General features: G+C 45.5%; 2 protein-coding genes across 7 annotated transcripts in view; one reads left to right on the top strand and one right to left on the bottom strand.

The window, feature by feature from the left end:
• The window catches only part of RGS20 (regulator of G protein signaling 20), a 77,092-nt gene extending 76,707 nt beyond the window's left edge, over nucleotides 1-385 (bottom strand). For 2 of the 3 annotated variants that reach the window (XM_007105247.1, XM_024127059.2), the window contains exon 1: nucleotides 221-385. In XM_007105247.1, the coding sequence (XP_007105309.1) occupies nucleotides 221-385 (165 nt within the window). Of the gene's footprint in view, nucleotides 1-212 lie in introns of all 3 variants that reach the window. The other variant, XM_024127060.1, reaches the window with a different exon arrangement.
• A 4,797-nt stretch (nucleotides 386-5,182) lies between these two features.
• ATP6V1H (ATPase H+ transporting V1 subunit H) overlaps nucleotides 5,183-18,970 on the top strand; it is a 64,302-nt gene continuing 50,514 nt past the window's right edge. For 3 of the 4 annotated variants that reach the window (XM_007105243.4, XM_007105244.3, XM_028500425.2), the window contains exons 1-5: nucleotides 5,183-5,389; nucleotides 6,755-6,901; nucleotides 12,103-12,205; nucleotides 13,164-13,253; nucleotides 17,465-17,578. In XM_007105243.4, coding sequence (XP_007105305.1) covers nucleotides 6,789-6,901; nucleotides 12,103-12,205; nucleotides 13,164-13,253; nucleotides 17,465-17,578 — 420 coding nt within the window. In that variant the 5' untranslated portion in view covers nucleotides 5,183-5,389; nucleotides 6,755-6,788. Of the gene's footprint in view, nucleotides 5,420-6,754; nucleotides 6,902-12,102; nucleotides 12,206-13,163; nucleotides 13,254-17,464; nucleotides 17,579-18,970 lie in introns of all 4 variants that reach the window. The other variant, XM_028500423.2, reaches the window with a different exon arrangement.

Raw genomic sequence — 18,970 nt, forward strand, 5'->3', positions numbered from 1 at the left:
CGGCACGTGGGATCCTCCCGGACCGGGGCACGAACCCGCGTCCCCCGCATCGGCAGGCGGACTCCCAACCGCTGCGCCACCAGGGAAGCCCTGGAAGCATTTTTGATAAATCATCAATAAGATAAAGTGAGCACTGTCACTAAAGCTTATGGTTTTATATTCTTTCTGGATAAACCCTTTCCTTGTCAAGAAAGGTCACGGACTGTGGAGATGGTCTTACCTTGACATTGTGCCTGGCCATGGTGCCTCCTTCATTTTCCACGGTTTGATGAATGTTCGCATTATAGTCCTCAGCCCTAGGCGGCAGCAGAAATTGTATCTGCGTAGATGGTCTGGAGAAATGTTTCTGGAGGTCTTCTTGGTTGTCTGGGGAAAGCCTAGGCATGTTTTTACAATAAAGGCTCCAAATGAGTCCTGTAGCTTGATTTTAACACCACCAGCCCAGGGTCCACTCTATTTCTCTTCCTTTGGCTGGTGCTGGTCTGTCGCTCAGTCTGCTGGGGGCCTCCCTGCAGAGTCACATCAACTGAAGCAAGAGGATTATCTGTGTTGTGGGTCAGCAGTTTATCCACAGAGTGTTAGCTCTACTCCAGGACGAGCCTCTGATTTTGAGCATCCAGGTATGTTATGACTGCCCTCTACAGGTAGCAGTGTATTCCTAATTCAAATTGAATGCTAAATCAAAACGGAAAGACATATGATTCAAGTGATATATTGCTTAGTATATCATGATAAAGGAAATAGATTGCGTGGCAAAATTCTGTGTTCATAGTGTGTGATACTTGACAATTTGGGGCTATACACTCAAGAGGCAGAGGAGCCACCTGATCTATCTAGGTCTCTTAAAAGGTCACTTTAGTAGCAGTCAGCTTTGTGGACGGAAATGTGTGCTAAACTCATACCCAAACTTAAGCCCAAGGATTATTACACTTTTTACTTAGGTCATATAGAATTAATTGAAGTGATTTTCTTAGGTGGTAACTAGTCCTCTAATGAGTAAGCCGAGACTTGGCTTCTACGTCATACTTCCTATTTGTAAAGTGCTTTATAAATATAAGATTATTAAACAGAGTGCAAATAGACAGACCGTGATACCTTTTTCTCAAACGGTGTCTAATGCCCAAGTAGCCTCTGCTGGCTCTGGGGGTGCACAGAGGTAAGGATCCCAGGTATGTATTACTAGGGACTACGAACTGGAGAAGTTTCCTCTATAAAATGACCCCAGGCCCACAAAACTGACATACAAAACTAACACAATCCCCAGCAACACCCCAGCTCCCGTTTTTGCAGAAATTGACCAAGCTGATTCTAAAATTTATATGAGATTGTAAGGGACCCAGAATATCCAAAACAATCTAAAAAATTAGAACAGAGTTAGAGAGTTCACACTTCTCAATTTGAAAAATCACTACAAAGCTACAGTAACTAAGACTGGGGTGCTGGCATAAGGATAGACACATAGATCAACGTAATAGGATTGAGAGTCCAGAAATGAACCCACACATTTATGGTCAGTTATTTTTGACAAAGGTGCCAAGACAATTCAATTGGGAAAGAACTGTCTTTTCTGCAAATGGTGCTGGAACAACGGGATGGCCTCAGGCATAAAAATTAAGTTGGACCTCACACCACATTAAAAACTGAACTTGGACTTCCCTGGTGGTGCAGTGGTTAAGAATCTGCCTGCCAAGCAGGGTGCATGGGTTCGAGCCCTGGTCTGGGAAGATCCCACATGCTGCGGAGCAACTAAGCCCGTGCGCCACGACTACTGAGCCTGCGCTCTAGAGCCCGCGAGCCACAACTACTGAAGCCCGTGTGCCACAACTGCTGAGCCCGCGTGCCACAATTACTGAAGCCCGTGAGCCTAGAGCCCGTGCTCTGCAACAAGAGAAGCCACCGCAATGAGAAGCCCGCACACCACAACGAAGAGTAGCCCCCGCTCGCCACAACTAGAGAAAACCCGCGAGCAGCAATGAAGACCCAACACAGCCAAAAATAAATAAATAGTTTTTTAAAAAACTGAACTCAAAATGAATCATAGACCAAAATATAAGAGTGAAGACTATAACATTCTTGAACGAAAACATAGGAGAAAATATTTGTGACCTTGGATTAGGCAAAGCCTTCTTAGGTTCAATACCAAAAGCGCAAGTGACGAAAGAAAAAAATAGGTAAACTTGACTTCATCAAAATAAAAAACGTTTGCTCTTCAAAGGACATCATGAAGAAAGTGAAAAGACACCCACAAAATAGGGGAAAATATGGCAAATCATACATACATAATAAGGGACTTGTATCCAGAATATAAAAAGAGCTCTTAGAAAAAACAACTAGAAATGGGTGAATTGTCTAAATAGACATTTCTCAAAAGAAGACATGCAAGTGACCAAAAAGCGTATGAAAAGATGCTCAACATCTTTAGCCATTGGGGAAATGCAAGTCAAAATCACTAATGAGATACCACATCACACCCAACAGGTTGGCTTTAATAAAAAAGACAGACCATCGCAAGTGTTATGAGGATGCGGACCAACCGGGACTCTCATACACTTCTGGTGGGAGTGTAGAATGACGCAACCACTTTGGAAAACAGTTTGGTGGCAGCAATTCCCTTGTAGATATGCACTGAAGCAAGAGAAGTGAAACATGTTCACCAAAGACAAGCAAATGTCCAGTAATTGGAATCAACCCACACGCCCGTCAACTGGTGAGCAGATAGACAAAGTGAGGTATATCCACACAATGGAATATTATTCAGCCATAAAAAGGAATGAAGTGCTGATACGTACCGCCACATGAATGAACCTTGGACATTATGTTACGTGGGAAGAGCCAGTTACAAAAGACCACATATTGTGTAAGTCCATGTATAAGAAAATGTCCAGACAGGCAAATCTAGAGATACAGAACATACTGATAGATGAGTGGTTGCCTAGGGTAGGAGGGTCTGGGGAGAGATGGAGAATGACTGCTAATGAGTAAGAGGTCTCTCTTAGGGGAGATGAAAAATGTTATTACACTGATTGCAGTGATGGTTGCCCAACCCTGGGAATATACTGAAAATCTGAGGGTCTAAGGATCTGGTATTTGGTTCTGGATTCTCAGAACGAAAATGGAATAGGTGGTATCAGTAGACTCAAATTGACCTGTGCGATTTCCGGAGCTGGAAGGGACCATCAAGAGTGTCTTGTCCTCATTCCCATCGTCTTCATTTTGTGGGTGGGGAAACATGCGTGGGATATCAGGTGATGTGTCCAAGGGCTACGTGCGATAGTACAGTGGGACCAGCCTCCACATCTCCATACCCTGGGGCCGGAAACCATGGCTCTGCACCACCCTGCAAACCAAATCGTTTGCGTTTCTCTTTAAGGATGTCATTTAGGTCCACCAGCCTTTTCCTCACTTCCCCACTCTCATTTCTGCATCTTCTATCCTGGTGTCAAACATTGGAGGAAACGTTTCCTTTGAACATTTGTTAAATTCTCATAGCACTTTCCCCACACTTGTAAACATTCTCCCTTTCAGAAACTTCTTTCTACTTAAAATTTATTTGTATGAATGTTCTTTCATCTTCTTAAGTTTAATTGGTTAATGATTTTTATCTAAGTAAGTCTCCTAATAAAACATTGCACACACAGTGCTCCTGAGATCCTAGTAAACATTTTTTCATATTTGAGGGTGTGTGTGTGTGTGTGTGTGTGTGTGTGTGTGTGTGTGTGTGTACATCTAGTGGAACTGCAGCATTGACTGGCATTCCCTGGAATTCTGTGTAAAGCAGTGTCCTGGAGATTGCAGGAAGGAGAGTTTGTATGAGAAAAGAATTTTACAATTTGTTAAAGGTGAGTAAAGTACTTATTGACAAATGTGTATTTATTTTGCATTATTCCCAAGTATAAGGACATTTCCTAAAGGGTCAGTGTAACAGGCAGGATGGAGAGACTTGCATCTAAGAGCATAAACGTCTCAGAGTGCGTGGAAGCTGATGGACTGTTAATCCATGCAACTCCTAGAGGAAGCCGAAGAAGGCAAGGAGATGGATTCTCTTCTAGAGCCTGGGCAGCGGCGTGGAGGACTCAGCCCAGCCAAACATCCGCAGCCCAGTGACACCCGCCTCAGACTTCTGCCCTAGAGAACTGTAAGATAATATATTTGTGTTGCTTTAAGCCAGTAAATCTGTGGCAATTTGTTACAGCAGCAATAGAAAAAGAATACAATATTATATACTACTCCTACTGTGTTTATTTGTAATCAGTGTATAATATTAGTTTTGTTTTCAAAACTTGACCTAAATTTAACATTTGTAGGAGAAATGTATTGGTTATACCTACAAATCCCTTTCAGCAGTTATCAAAAACAGTATGCTATTATATTATACCCGCTCACTAGTTGCAGTGTAGCGTTACTCATTACTATCTTAAGACAAAGAGGGAAGCCGAGGTCTGGACTGGGGAAAACTTCGGCTCAAAACGGGGTTTTCAGAAAAATACAGGGTGCTATTAAATTTGAATTTTAATTAAACAGGAATAGTTTTGTTGTTGTTTTGTTTTTCTAGTATAATTGCAGCTGTGGCATGGAACATCCACTGTTCGCTAAATCTGCAGCCCTAGGGCAAGATAACTTTTTTTTTTTTTTTTTTGCGGTACGCGGGCCTCTCACTGTTGTGGCTTCTCCCGTTGCGGAGCACAGTCTCCGGACGCGCAGGCTCAGCGGCCATGGCTCACGGGCCCAGCCGCTCTGCGGCATGTGGGATCCTCCCGGACCGGGGCGCGAACCCGTGTCCCCTGCCTCGGCAGGCGGACTCTCAACCACTGCGCCACCAGGGAAGCCCAGGGCAAGATAACTTTTCTGACCCATGTCTCAGCATCAGTTTCATATTGAGACTCGGAATAAGAACGCCTGCTTCACTGACTTGTCAAACCCAAATGAAAGTCAACCGATTTCAAAGCACTAAATTGAACTTTTCAGAATGCCGGTTGAGCTAGATGAGTTTCGGCCCGGCCCTCCCCCTCGGACCCCGTCCCCGGGGACGCCGGGTCTCGGGGTGCGGGGTCGCCGCCTGTCCGGCCCGTCCCCCAGCCCCGCGCTCAGAGAAACCCTCTTGCGCGCAGGGCGCTCCTCTGGCTGTTTTGGGCCCTCCCGGCCTCCGCCTTTCGGGCGGTCACGTGCCTCGGCTCACGTGACCGGCGCTCCTGTCATTCCACTGCGGCCGCTGCGGCTTCCTCCTGCCTGTAAGGCCCTTAACGTCCGCTCGGTTCCGATTCGCTCTCGCTTTGTGGCGCCGCGTCCCCGCCGCTGCTCAGGCCTCCGGACTCGGCAGGAGACCCGACTCGGCGCCCCAGCACGGCGGCATTCCCGACTCCGGACCGCCGCATCTTCCCGCCGCCTTGGGGTGCGTTGGACGGTCCCGCGGGTTCTCTGGGTGAGGCCGCGCTCGGGTCGTGCCGTCTGCGGCCCCAGCTCCGGTCCCCGACTCCTACCCCGACCCCGGCGGGGCTAGCTTGCGTTTTCTCCGCTTCCCTGGAGCGCGCTGGGTTCTGCGGCCCAGGCGCCGCCTGCCCTCCTCCGGCCCCGGTTCCCCGATTTCTTGCCTTCCGGGCCTCAGCGGGGTTTTCGAAACGGTGGAGCCTTCCCCGCAGGGAAGGGCAGGGGAGAGAGGGTGGACGGGTGAAAGGTGTGCTTTCCCCAGGATTGGGCCGCGGCCCTGGCCGGCTGGGGGTTCGAGTTGTTCAGGGACCTAGGTGACCGCCCTGAGGCACCTTCAGCCGCCGCAGGAGGGGCCGCTGCAGCTGAGCCCGCTTGATTCCAGGTTCCAGCTTGGCCTGGACGGCGTCTGTTTTCACCTGGGCCCAGCCAGTCTGCATTGCCCGTGTTTGTTCATGCAGCACATCCTCAGGTGTAGAGGTTACTTCCAAACTGACGAAGGTCATTGGGATCCTGGAATAGAATTTGGGGTGTGGTTTAAGCTTCTTTGTGGTCGTAACTATGAGCTTATATTTTGTAAACCGGAACTTATATTTTGTGTCGTGGTAAAATCAGGCTTAAGCTTTTATTTTTAAGTTTAGGAGTGAGAATTACTTAAAAGCTCATTATTGTAGGATCATATTATCAGACCAGTCTCTCGTTGGCTGAGCCTAAACTGTAATCTTTATTTGTTTCAAAAAATTCTCCCAATATTGATTTTGAAGCTGCTGTGAATTTTGATTGAAAAAAGAAAGCTCTGTCTTCTAAGATACTGCATTCCCACTTTGGGTGTTTTAATTTGAGTAAATAATGTTAGAAAGGACATGTAGGTTTTTCATATGCCACTTTAAAATGATGTTTAGTAAATGTAAATAAAATAATTGGTCCTATCTGTACTATGCAGGTTCTTGGTTCTTATTTTTTCTCTGTCAGAAGAGGAAAGTTGATCTCAACTGTATACATTTAAAATACTTTCCTATTTTGTGTGCCTATTCTAAGCATGGTTTCTTAATTCAGTATCTTAAATGGTTACTTTAAAAATCTTACTGCGATATTGGTGCCAATAATTAGAAAACCTTTCCTGGAAAAGTAAAAACCTATAGAGAACAGTGCATAACGGGACAAGATTTGAAATATAATGGCATAACTATTTAATATTTAGGATATTTAGTATTTGAGTTGACTGCTTGTAGAGATTAAGGTGATAATGATGCTATTGCTAATAATAATAGTAGTAGTTGTTAAAAAACAATCACACCTTGTATTCTGGTTTTACCTTGCATCAAAATTGAAGGTCCGCAGAAAAACATTCAAGACCATAAATTTAGATGACCAAGATGGATATCCGGGGCGCCGTGGATGCTGCCGTTCCAACCAACATCATTGCTGCCAAGGCGGCAGAAGTTCGTGCGAACAAAGTGAACTGGCAGTCCTACCTTCAGTAAGTGCTGATTTGTTGTGAATCATGGGTAATCATGTGCCTTTGCTTCAGACTTTTTCATGGTCATGCTTCTGTGAGAGAAATACTGGAAAAATACTAATAAATGTGGAAGAAAACACTTCCTCCTTAGAATAACTAGCTGTCACAGGGAGACAGCTTAGTGTGATGGAAACAGCTCGGCGCTCTAGTTGGGAGGCAGCACTGGCCACAGCACTTTTGACCTTCTCTGCCTGGAAAGTGGTACTGTTCGGATGGTACTGTTTGGAGGAGTGTTCAGGCCCTGGAGGGAGGAAGAGGATGACGGGCAGAGCCTGCCCGACTCCCCGCCCCGTATGCCTTGGTGATCAGCGTGGGGATGGGTGGTGTTGCAGAAGGGCTCAGACAGCGAGCAAAGAGAGCAGGCGTGTGCGTTTCAAGACTTGGGTTTGAATTCTGGTTCTTGTGTCTACTCGTTTGCTGATCTTCGGCAAATCCCTTAACTCCTCTGAGGTTCACTAAAGTAAATGTGAAATGGGGATACATATCCCATGGGAGCGTTGCTGAAATCATGTATTTGAAGCATTATCACAGTTGAATACAGGCACTGGTGTGTTGAATACATTCAATAAATTTTAGTTCTTTCCCCCTCCTTGTGTGTGTTAAGATTTAGCACGTGGGTGTTCTCTACTTATCTTAAAGTGAGTGTTCCTTTATCCTTGACCATACTTTATCATGTTGACTTTACTTCATATCTGTTTATTTTGGTATATTCATAACAGTGAGTTATTAAGGAAATTCAGTTAAGATTTGCATGCATATTTTGAAAAACAAATGGGAAAGCTTTAGTTTTATATTTAGCAGTTTGCTTTGTTCTAAGAGGTATATGCAGTGTACAAAAATGATCCCATTTATTTCTGTTAACTTAGTTACTCCTCACACATTTAATAACCACCTGCCAAGTTTGAGGCATTATTTCCAGACTTTGGGGCTACAAAAAGATAAACTCGTAATCTAGTAAGGAAGTCAGATATATAAATTGATCATTTGGAGATCAGTTGACCATATGTTTAGGGGTCTATTTCTGGGCCCAAGGAACACAGTTTTAAATTCACTGTTGGAGGAATTAGAAATAACTGATAGTTCTATGCAGGAGTTAGATAATCACGTTTGCCTTCTGGTTGGATTGTTCTTCCGTCAGTGTAGAGGGTAGATTTGTGGATAAAAAGCCTGGAGCTAGGGACAGGTTAGAGCAGTATTCAGGTTGTGGGAATGGCTAGAATTGGAGAGACTGGAGAAAATCTTAGTGATCAGTTTGATGTATGTGGGTGAAAAAGTATCTAGGATGACTTCTGGTTTCCCAGTCTAAGGGGGTGGATGATGGTGAGGCCACAGATTCAAGGGCAGGAGCAAGAGGGACTTTCTGATGTTTTCTCTGGTCATCGGTGTCTGTGTAATTGCCCAAGTCCCCTGTGAAAGGAGGATTTTGAGCTCTGTTTCCTAATCTTAGTTCAGAGTGTGTTTAGACTAAAAGACAAGGAGTTTCATGTTTATAAAGCCTGACTGTTTATAAACTAAATAGAATAATATTGAACTTGATCACAAAGCGCCGGCTGACGGGCAGGCATTCCCTCGCACTGGCATTTGGAGCGTTCCTAGTTACAGGGAGATTTTCAGTTGCTTTCTCTTCTGCTCCTGCTGTTCCAAGCCCTCCCCACTACCTAAGTCATAGTCTCCCTGTTTTCCTGATTCGGTCCTTTATTCTGTTGTCCAGCTCGTGGGTTTCCTTTATAGAAGCCATCTACTCTGTACATCTGTTCACAGATGCTCCCCACATGTCAGCCGTGTGCCTCTGTTGAGCTGGCTGTGGGGACACTAGTGGGGGTGAGATGTCCTTCCCCCACCCCCGGAGTGCTCACAGCTTGTTGGGGGCTGGGCGGGACCCATGAGTTATCAGTGAATCTGTTGCCACATTGTTTTCTGATAGAGTAAAACCTGTGGGAGAATCGCCCAGTGTCAAAGGCCGATATCTCTCACACATTAACATGTTACTGTGGAAGGCCCGTTCCTTAAAGTGTATTTACATGTGATTAAACTTCTTAATCATTCAGGTAGGCAGTCCGTAAACGAATGGGTGTGGCTATTCCGGTCAAACTGGAATCCAGTAAAACTGTCCTGAGGATGCAAGAGTTAAAATAGTGTCCTTCCTCTCGAGTTTAAAGTTTAATGAGGAAGCAAACCTTTAACTGAAAAATTAAATAATGAATTGTGGTAAGCATTAAAATGGAGACATATGTCAAGTTTTCCCAGATAACAAAAGGAGGGAACGAATCATCACCCAGCAGCACTGGGGATGTCCTCAGGGAGCACATGAAGATACCTGTGGGAGTCACGGGCAGGGCAGAGGAGCTGGAGCTGCCGAGAGGGAAGGAGCCTCCGGGCGGGGAGTGGAGACTCAGAAGGATGCGCAGGGCTCGGGGAGCTTCGGGTCGGCTTGTGGAGCCCCGCCCAGGCTGCTGCAGGCCGGAGTGTGGCACCCACGCGCGCCAGCTCTGTAGGCCAAACACCTAGGAGTCGTCTCCTCTCTTCTTGTCCCTGACAGCCCACATCCCGTCCAGGCCCAGGTCCGCACATCCAGGCCCTGTCCCCGGTCTGACCGCCTCTCTCCAGGTGCCCCGCTGCCGCCTGGAGCAGGCTGCCTGCATCTCACACGTGCTCACGGGTCCTGGCCGGGGGTCTCTGCTGTCACTGTTCCCAGGAGGTACAGTTTTAACAGGGCAGTGAGAGTCATTTCAGACAGTGTGGATCAGACCCACAGGGATCTGCTATGGAGCACAGGGAACTATGCTCCATATTTTGTAATAACCTATAAGGGAAAAGAAGCTGAAAAAGAATCTCCCTCTCTCTCTCTCTCTCTCTGTCTCTCTCTCTCTCTCTCTATATATATATATATATATATAGATATATAAATATAGATTTTACTCTCTCTTTATAGATTTAGATTATATATATATATATATCTGAGTCACTTTGCTGTATACCTGAAACTAACATGACATTGTAAATCAACTGGACTTCAATTAAGAAACAGTGTAGCTCAGCTCATGGCCCAGGGCCCTGGCCCGCAGCTGCTGTGCGTTCCTGCTCTTCTCACACAGCCAGCTCCCTGCTGCCCCAGCGTCCTTGGACTTGCACTTCTGTCTGTGGAGTTCCTCCTGGATCACTTGGTTCATTAACTCCCTTCATTCAGGTGTCTGTGCAGGTGACCTCAGGAAGGCCTTCTCTAATCCAGCTAAAATATGTCCTTTCCTCCCTACCTAGCTTTAGTTTTTTTTTAAAATAAACTTTTAGAATCCTGGCATTATGATGATATGTGTGTGTGTATTTATTTTAAAAAGTATTTGCTTTTGTGCTTGTGTATTTTCTGGTTTCTGCGCTGGAATGTGAGCTCACGGAGGGAGGGATGTCTAGTTCATTGCTGTGTGGCCTATTCTGTAAAGTGTCTGGCACATAGCTGGCTGGCAGCTAATACTGGCTGACTAGATCATGAATGAGCAGAGGACTTGGAGGGGTGCGGTGGAGACAAGCTTTTGGGAAAAGAAGTAACGTACTTGGTCAGTCACATATTGTTTCATGGTAATTTCATAGCAATTCTGTGAAGTAAGTTTTCTATCCTCATTTTAAAGATGAGTAGACAGCTGCTCACGTAGGTTAAGTAACATGGATGTGCTCATATAGGTTTTAATGAGTCAACTGATTGAAAAAGTTTTTGTTGAAAGCCTCTGCCTAGGTGCTAGGTAGAACCGCCTTTCAAGTTCACAGTCTGACCAAATGAAAGGAGTAAAGCAGCCAGGGAGGGTGTTTGACAAAGCTGCCTGGCAGTGTAGGTCAGAGGGATGTGGAGGAGGGTTGGATTGGAAGCAGCAAACCCGTTGGACCGGGGCCATCGGGCTGAGCCACCCCAGCGGCAGGGAGGTGGGGAGGAGGGTAATGTCAGGGGGAAGAATTGTGAGGACGGGGCCCGAGCAGACTTGGCTCCTCACAGAAGGGGCCGGAGTCCATGACCTGTTAGATTGTGGGACTGTCAGAGGAAGAGTACAGGTGAAATACTTTAAACACAGAAAGCAAAAAAAAGGTTCCTTGGGACAAATGCAAGGAAGTTAGACTTCAGAAGGAATGGCTTGCCAAATAAAAACACAAAAGAAAGCTGCAAAATTTCAAGATTACCAAGTATAACCTTCATAGTGCACTTTCTCAATGGTAGAGAAGCTGCATCTTTTTCGTATGATCATCCTATTTAAAAAGGTATGGCATGCTTTTACATGTCAGCATAGCCAAATTTGGGGGTAAATTAGTCTGAGCTAGGAAGTTCAGGTTTATGAAAAAAGACTTCATTTATTTTGGGGCTGGAACCAGACAGCTTGGCGTCGTTATCTTGGTCTAGCCTGGGGTGCAGAGTGCATTTTCTCCTGACCAACTGTGATATGTGAGGTGCCTAGTCTTAATGGAAACAGGGCACAGGGTCTGCTTTTGCTTGCATCGTCCCATCAGGCTGGCTGGGGGATAGAGTGTGTGGGGGGTATACATTCGTGCCCTCAGTCCTGCCCCTGGGGGGTGTGGAGCGCCTGTGTCATATATGTGATCCGTGAGTAGGGCTGTGAGAGGTCAGCCTGGAGTTCAGACTGTGAGTTAGCACTGCGGAGGGGAAAGAAGGCGGAGTGCGGGCTGATTGCTGGCAGGATGGGATGTTTCCAGAGAGGATTTGGTCACATTTTTCTGGGTCTGAAGGGAAAGAATATGCTGGAGGAAATGATTGCAGAAAGTTGTATACAAGGGTTTTGTCCTGATAACTTAGATGGCCAAGTAAATTGGCTTGGGACGGAGATAGGCTGAGACTTGGAGAAGGCCCAGAGGTGGCATTTTAGTGAGTGTTTCCTGTGGACCCGGCCCTGTGCTATAGCCACATGTGAATGATTTCATCCTCAGTTCCGCCCCTTAAAGGCATGTGGTTCTTGTTCCCATTTTGCAGGTAAATTAGCTCCGGTCAGGGCCTGGGAGGCCCATGAGCAGTAGGTGGTGTGGCCGGACTCAGGCGCAGGGCCGTGGGACGCCAGGGTCCGGTGTCGGCCCTCGCAGAGAGCGGGGAGAGGCAGGGCGTCCTGTATCCCTTGCTCCCAGTGGCTCTTCAACTCTTGCCGAACGAAAACCTGGTTCTTTCTTTCTAGGGGGCAGATGATTTCTTCCGAAGACTGCGAATTCATTCAAAGATTTGAAATGAAAAGAAGTCCTGAGGAGAAGCAGGAGATGCTTCAGACTGAAGGCAGTCAGGTGATCAGTTCAGATATCGGAACATGAACACCGCCCCGTGTCATTAGACATTCTAGAAATTTTCTCAGTGCCCATGTGATAGTCCACTGTAGGTAGGCGTCATAATTTAACTAAAGACACTTTTTTATTGGAAGACATTTGAGGGATCTCTAGTTTTCTTTGTTAATTTTGGAAAAAATGTCCTATTGAGTATGTTTATTCCTCCATCCTTTTCTGCATTTCTGAAAAATTTTTTCGAATTAGAATAGATTCCTAGCATGGAAATTACTGTTTCAAAGTATACAGTATTTTCAAAGTTGCTTAACTTTTCTGTTTTTTAAGCAATTTTTTTTCTACTTTGTATTATCACTAGAATAACATCTAACTCCGCCGTCCGTCAGATTTTCTGATACGGTGCCCTGATTGACTGAAGGAGCCCGTATGCAGTTCAGCCTGATCCTCACAGCAGTCCTGGGAGATTTGGGAGGAGACATATCGTGGGCGCCAGTTTTGTTCAATTCCAGAGAGACTGTGACGTAGGTGTTAAACCATAGGACGGAGACTGCAGAGCCTTCTGACTGCAGTGCCTGTACTGGGCTCCTGAACTTGCGCGGCTCTGCTATGCTGTTTCCTAGTAAAAGCAGAACCCCCAAACCAGAAAAACAGACAGAAAAACCCAAAACGAACGATGATATTAGATTTGTCTACGTAACTTAGTCTTTACGGTATTAAGAGTTGATAGTGGCGAGGTCTATTTAAAAATAGTAAACATTTTGACGTCACTAGAAATTATTAAAAAACTGATGCAAGCCCTAGTATGGTCCTCCCATACTTCATCACAGTATTTGTAAAAGGCAGGCATTTTCTATAACTGCATCCTAGTTTAGGCAAGAGAAATAATATTTTAATGAACTTCCATTAAAATGTTGTGTTTGCACATTTGAAAACAGTGGTTAACGTTCGTTTCATTTTTTTCTAGTGTGCTAAGACGTTTATAAATCTGATGGCTCACATCTCCAAAGAGCAGACGGTTCAGTACATACTCACCATGGTTGATGACGCGCTGCAGGTGGGTGTGTTCTTCACCTGACACGTCTGGGCCTCACCTTTTTGTCTTCTCCCAGTAGCAGCACTTCTAAAAGGCTCCACCTGGAGCACCGGTTCCCTTCCAGAGTGTGAGAGTATATTTTCTTCATCGTGTGAGTTGTAATTTGCTAATGGTGGTAAAGATGGGACCGCCCACACACTGGCTATTTTGTTGTTTTTAGGATGTCGGGGAATCAGTATGTCTTTTTTCCGTATTTCCTCAGAGTTCTGTGTTGGACAGCAGTGGTGCTCGGGCATCCCTTGAGGCTTTCCGGAAGCTCTGCCTGCTCACGGATGATGTGGCTCTTGTCTTTCAGTCATTCAGCAGATTTCAGTGCCCCTGTGTCCCGGGCAGGGCCAGGCCCTGGGGGTTTAGTGCTGACTGTAGTCAAGGTGCTTGCCCGCAAAAACATGGTGTTTTTGGAGAGCATGTTGGTTATCATCTGAGACTTTTCCAGTGATGTGAAGTTTCTGTTTACTGCTTTGTTGTCCCTAAGCACAGAGGGCCTTCCTTAGTCACGGTGTTGTATTTTATACTCGAGTATAATCTCAGTTTAGATTGTTGGTATTGAGAGCAGTCTTTCTGAAACAGGCCAACTGGCTGCAAAATCCAAGGCCTGTCCGCACGTCTCAGGGAAAAGAGTCTTGAAGACTCAAGAGTCTGCCTGTTTCTTGGAGAAAAGAGTCAGTCTGGCTGCTTGGAGGGCGTCCGTCTGTCAGGTTACAGGGAAGAGCGTTTATCGCTGGCCTGCTGTGTGCAACTGGGCGAACTGTTCCTGAGGGCCCGGAGGTTAGGAGGAGGGCTGCTGCCTATCTAGGGGCCATCGTGTCCCTTGCAGGGATGTTGTGACTTTATCAGCTCGGGATGGCTGTCCAGCCTGGGCTGACGCAAGCCGGTCTGAGAACGGTCTCCGTCTTTCTCGGCACTTTTTCCTTTAGAGAGGTAAGGTCAGGATTAATGGGGAGTGTCGTGGTCTGCCTCGGTAGCCCTCGTTACTGTGACTGGCCTAGAATGAGGAGGCCGTGAGCTGGCCTGCAGACCCTGGTGTTATCGATACGTACACACCCTCCCACCCACACTCACACGTGCACAAATTCCCTCGATTTTTATACACATTTACAAACCCGTAAATTAAAAGCCGTGAGTTCACACAAAGCATCTCCAGTTTGTGCCCTCCACCGCCCCGCCCCCGAGTTCATGCCAGTCCCCCGTTCCATGCTGGGTTGTCGTCTGTGCTGGCGAGCGGGCACGGTCATCTCGTCCTCTGTTACTCGCTTGTCCCACCCGGGATAGAGGAAGTCGGCTCAGAATTGCTGACCCGCATATGCCCGAAGAAAAGCCCTTCGCCTGGAGTTCAGTATTTGTCTGCAGTACTTTGTCTTTAAACGAGGTTGTGCGGAGTATTGTGTTCAGGTTTGTTTTAGTGTGGTTATATTATTTTTCCAGAAATAGCTTCATTTATTTTTGTTTGTAATCTACTTCAGTTTTTTTCCTCATCCCCGTTGACCTTTACTATTTTTTATTGTGTAAAACGTTTACATGCTTCCGGAAGTCAACACTGTACAGAAAGGCACGTCCTCAGTCCCCCTTGCCCACACTCCCACCCACCTCCTGTAGCTCATAACGTCGTAGACTTCTGTTTGTCCTTCCTGTTTTTCTTATTGCAAACAGGTACACATGTACAGGTACACATGTATCTTCTTACTTCCCTCTCTTTCTTATACAGAAGTACATACTAGACGTAGTCTGTTGTATTTTGTTTGTTTCACTTAACAGTATGCCAGAAATCATTCCATTTCAGTTCAAGCTCCCATATTTTTTTTGACAGCTACAGAGGACGTTAGTAGATATACCATATTTTACTTAATCAGCCTCTGATGTACCAGCCATTGAGGTTGGTTCAGGTACATATATACTGGGTTTAATAAAGTTTCATTTTTCAAAATGTGCAGTTGGTGGGACCGCTCATGCATCGTCCCAGCAGCTGGGGCGTCTCCACCTCTGGTGTTTCTCGTGTAAGTTACTTGAGCTGTTTTAAAAGCCATCACTAGGTCTTTTCCTGTGGAGCTGCTGACTGGCTGGCCTGGCCAGGGAAGCGTGAATCTTCCGTCTCTCAGAGGCGACAGCTGGGGTCGCGAGCTTCCTTCCCAGGTGGCCGCGTGTGGCCTTGTTACGAAGACCAGGTTCCTGAGCCTGTCCTGAATTCTGCCTTTGTACCACTTCTTCTTTTTGCCTTTGCCCTTAGGTCGTTCTCCGGGTCTTTGTCATTAGTGGCCGACTTTCTGGCATCTTTCTTCGTGCCGTCTTTGGGGGCATCTCAAGCTCGGAGGGCAGCTGCTACCACTGAGGCCTCGCTAAGATGTCGGGCAAAAAGCGGTTACGATATTTTGTGATTAGAAATAATGAAGATAATAACCTTATGCAAATGTATTTTCCTTTTGTTGGGAGTGTACTTCATGGTAAATCCTTAGAAATGGGATTTCTGGATAAAAGAGAACCACGTATGCAGTTTTGTTAAGATATTGCCAAATATTCCATTTTGCATTCCCACCAACGTGTGAGAATGCCTGTTTCCCTACAGCTTTGCCAACAGAAGGCACTGTCAGGTTTTTACATTTTTGCCAATCAAGGCAGTGTCCGAAGTAGGACATCTTCAAGTGTATAGTTTTATTTGTTCTTGTTGACCTGTGTTTATGAAGGATCTGTGGAGAGATTTAGACTTAGGTAGCTGCCATTATCCTTAGCTACTGATTAAACGTATTCTGACAATTGATTTTATCGGTAAAATTTTGGTTACACTGAGAAATTTGCGCACACTTTTACCACGGGAGTCCGTGTGCCATTTAAAGAATACTGTTACACATTTCTAATCCGGTATTTTTCTTTTTAACACATCTGAATGGAATACTTTGGGGGCAGAATTGCTTGTTTTTCCTCACGTGTTTAGTTTTTAGTACATAATTTTGAAGATTAAAATGTTTCCTGTGCTCGCATATCAGCATCAGTTGCTCAGTGCCTCTGAGAGGGCTTTACCCTTATTCTGTTAAAGATGTGGATTTGGGTGCCTGGAGCAGCGGTGGCTGGAGGTGCGTGTTTAAGCAGGAATCAGATCCACGAAGGACTAGTTGAGGAAGATGGGTTTTAACCTTAGTTAAACGTGTGACAGTTTCTGCTCTTTCTGTGTGTAGGGAGGGGACTTTGTTAATTTACATGTACAATGAGAATTACAATTTTAACTTTGAAAATAGTCCACCAGTGGAGTTAATGATGACCTACCTGAACTTCGAGTTCTTTGATGAAGTCGTTATCATAACTATTTCAATTGTTAGTCTAGACTATAATGATTTGTCACTTAAAGAGATAGTAGTCTACTCCTCCAATAGGTAACTGCTAGCACAGACCAAAGTTAAAACCATTGTATTTAAAAAGATTTAAATGTTGACCTGAGAGTTAAAATTATTGTTTATGTGGTTATTTGTGCTGTTTACCAAATATTGCTACTTAACCACCGTGTTCACTTAGTGAACCAGATAGTGCATTTCAGCCAGCGATATGCAGAGAAAATTTCAGTGACAGGTGGAGTTTGCATGATTTCAACTAAGAATTAATTGTTCCTCTGATCTGCCTGCTGGTATGCTATGCTGTTTTTTGCTGTCTTTATGTGCCCCGATTTTTCTATCACAGTGTGCTAAGGGTAACCTAGAACATCCGAGATTTCTCTAATTCCCTGTTTCCCCTGGCCTGTTTGTAAGTAGCTTGAAGTGCTTCCTGATGATCCTCCCATCTAGAGCTGAATTGGGATCTCTCTGCCCTTCCCGATTTTGTTTGTGTGGAAGGAGGGTGGAGGTGTCCAGACAGCACTGAGGGGGCAGGCTGAGGAGAGATGTAACTCGGGTGCTACACCTGCAGGGGGTCTGTTATCGTGGCTCACCTGATTTAAACTAATCATAATAATTAAAGGTGATTTTACTTAAAACTATCTACCCCTGCCCCCATCGTCACCCCTTGCCCCATTGTAATAATAACAGGGAGACAAATCTCATACCGACTGGAAAGAGAAAACATGGATGGAGGGGACAGAAAATGAAAGGCTGAGAAGCAGTGCATAATCGTTACATTCTTTAGGAAAATGCATTCTGATCAGTGATGTTTCTTTCTTTCTTTCCGGTTTTTTTTTTTTTTTTTTCTTTCAGGAAAATCACCAGCGCGTTAGCATTTTCTTTGACTATGCTAAACGTAGCAAGAACACTGCCTGGTCCTACTTTCTGCCCATGTTGAATCGCCAGGATCTCTTTACTGTTCATATGGTAAGTTTTGAATTGGTCACATTTCTGATTCAGGGAAGAAATGCACCCAGGCTGGTTGTGACTTGGTAACGTCCCAGTACCCAGAGGAGTGACCGCTCTGACGTTGACTTTTCAAAGCAGCGCTTCCTTACTGGATGTTAGTAATGTGGGGTGTTGGGAGGTCAGAGGAGGCAGGGTTGCTTTGACACAGTTCAAGTTTGTAGAGCATTTGATGAGCTCATTGAGATAAAAGCCTTTGGTAGGGCTTCCCTGGTGGCGCAGTGGTTAAGAATCGCCTGCCAGGGCTTCCCTGGTAGTGCAGTGGTTGAGAGTCCGCCTGCCAATGCAGGGGACGTGGGTTCGTGCCCCGGTCTGGGAAGATCCCACATGCCGCGGAGCGGCTGGGCCCGTGAACCGTGGCCGCTGAGCCTGCGCGTCCGGAGCCTGTGCTCCGCAACGGGAGAGGCCGCAACGGTGAGAGGCCCGCATACCGCAAAAAAAAAAAAAAAAAAAAGAATCGCCTGCCTGCTAATGCAGGGAACATAGGTTCGAGCCCTGGTCCGGGAAGATCCCCCATGCCACGGAGCAGCTAAGCCCGTGCGCCACAACTACTGAACCTGCGCTCTAGAGCCCGCGGGCCACAACTACTGAAGCCCTTGCGCCTAGAGCCTGTGCTCTACAACAAGAGAAGCCACCACAATGAGAAGCCCACACACTACAACGAAGAGTAGCCCCCGCTCACCACAACTAGAGAAAGCCCACGCACGGCAACGAAGACCCAACGCAGCCATAAACGAACAAACAAACAACTAAATAAATAAATAAAAATTAAAAAATAAAGCCTGTGGTAAATTCACATGTGCAAACAGCTTTAGGTGGTCTGTGACAGAATTAACTGCATTTTACTATAGAAATTAAATTTTGCTTTGAAGCAGCTGTTGTGTTTAATTTTTATTTTAATTAAGTAGTTGATTAATTGCTTTTTAATATCTTAGGTACACTCCTAAGTTTTAAACTTAGCCTGAAAGGCTGTCTTTGGAAGTGTTAACACTGAGCAGAAGGTCTAGGACATGGGAGAGTCCCTGTACAGGCCTTTTCTGTTCCTAGCGCGTTGTGGGCTGCAGGGGGCGCTTCTGAGGCTGCATTTCGTAGATGTCTACATTTTCGCAGCAAGATCCACTGTCGGCGAAACAGTTTTGAGCACACGCTTTCTCTTTCTCTCCATATCTATCTATATTCATTTATGTACTAGTACGTTCGTATATTGTATGAAACATTCGTAAAAAGAAATTGAAAAGGAGGACTCATGAAATAAACTATTTTAAAGAGTACTTAAAAAAAAAAAAACACCAGTAATATATTTTCTTCTTTCAAATTGTGTAGAGGCTGGTTTTCACTGTCTGGAAACATGAT

Source organism: Physeter macrocephalus, chromosome 15 (genome assembly GCF_002837175.3).
Source record: "Physeter macrocephalus isolate SW-GA chromosome 15, ASM283717v5, whole genome shotgun sequence".
Taxonomy (NCBI): Eukaryota; Metazoa; Chordata; class Mammalia; order Artiodactyla; family Physeteridae; genus Physeter; species Physeter macrocephalus.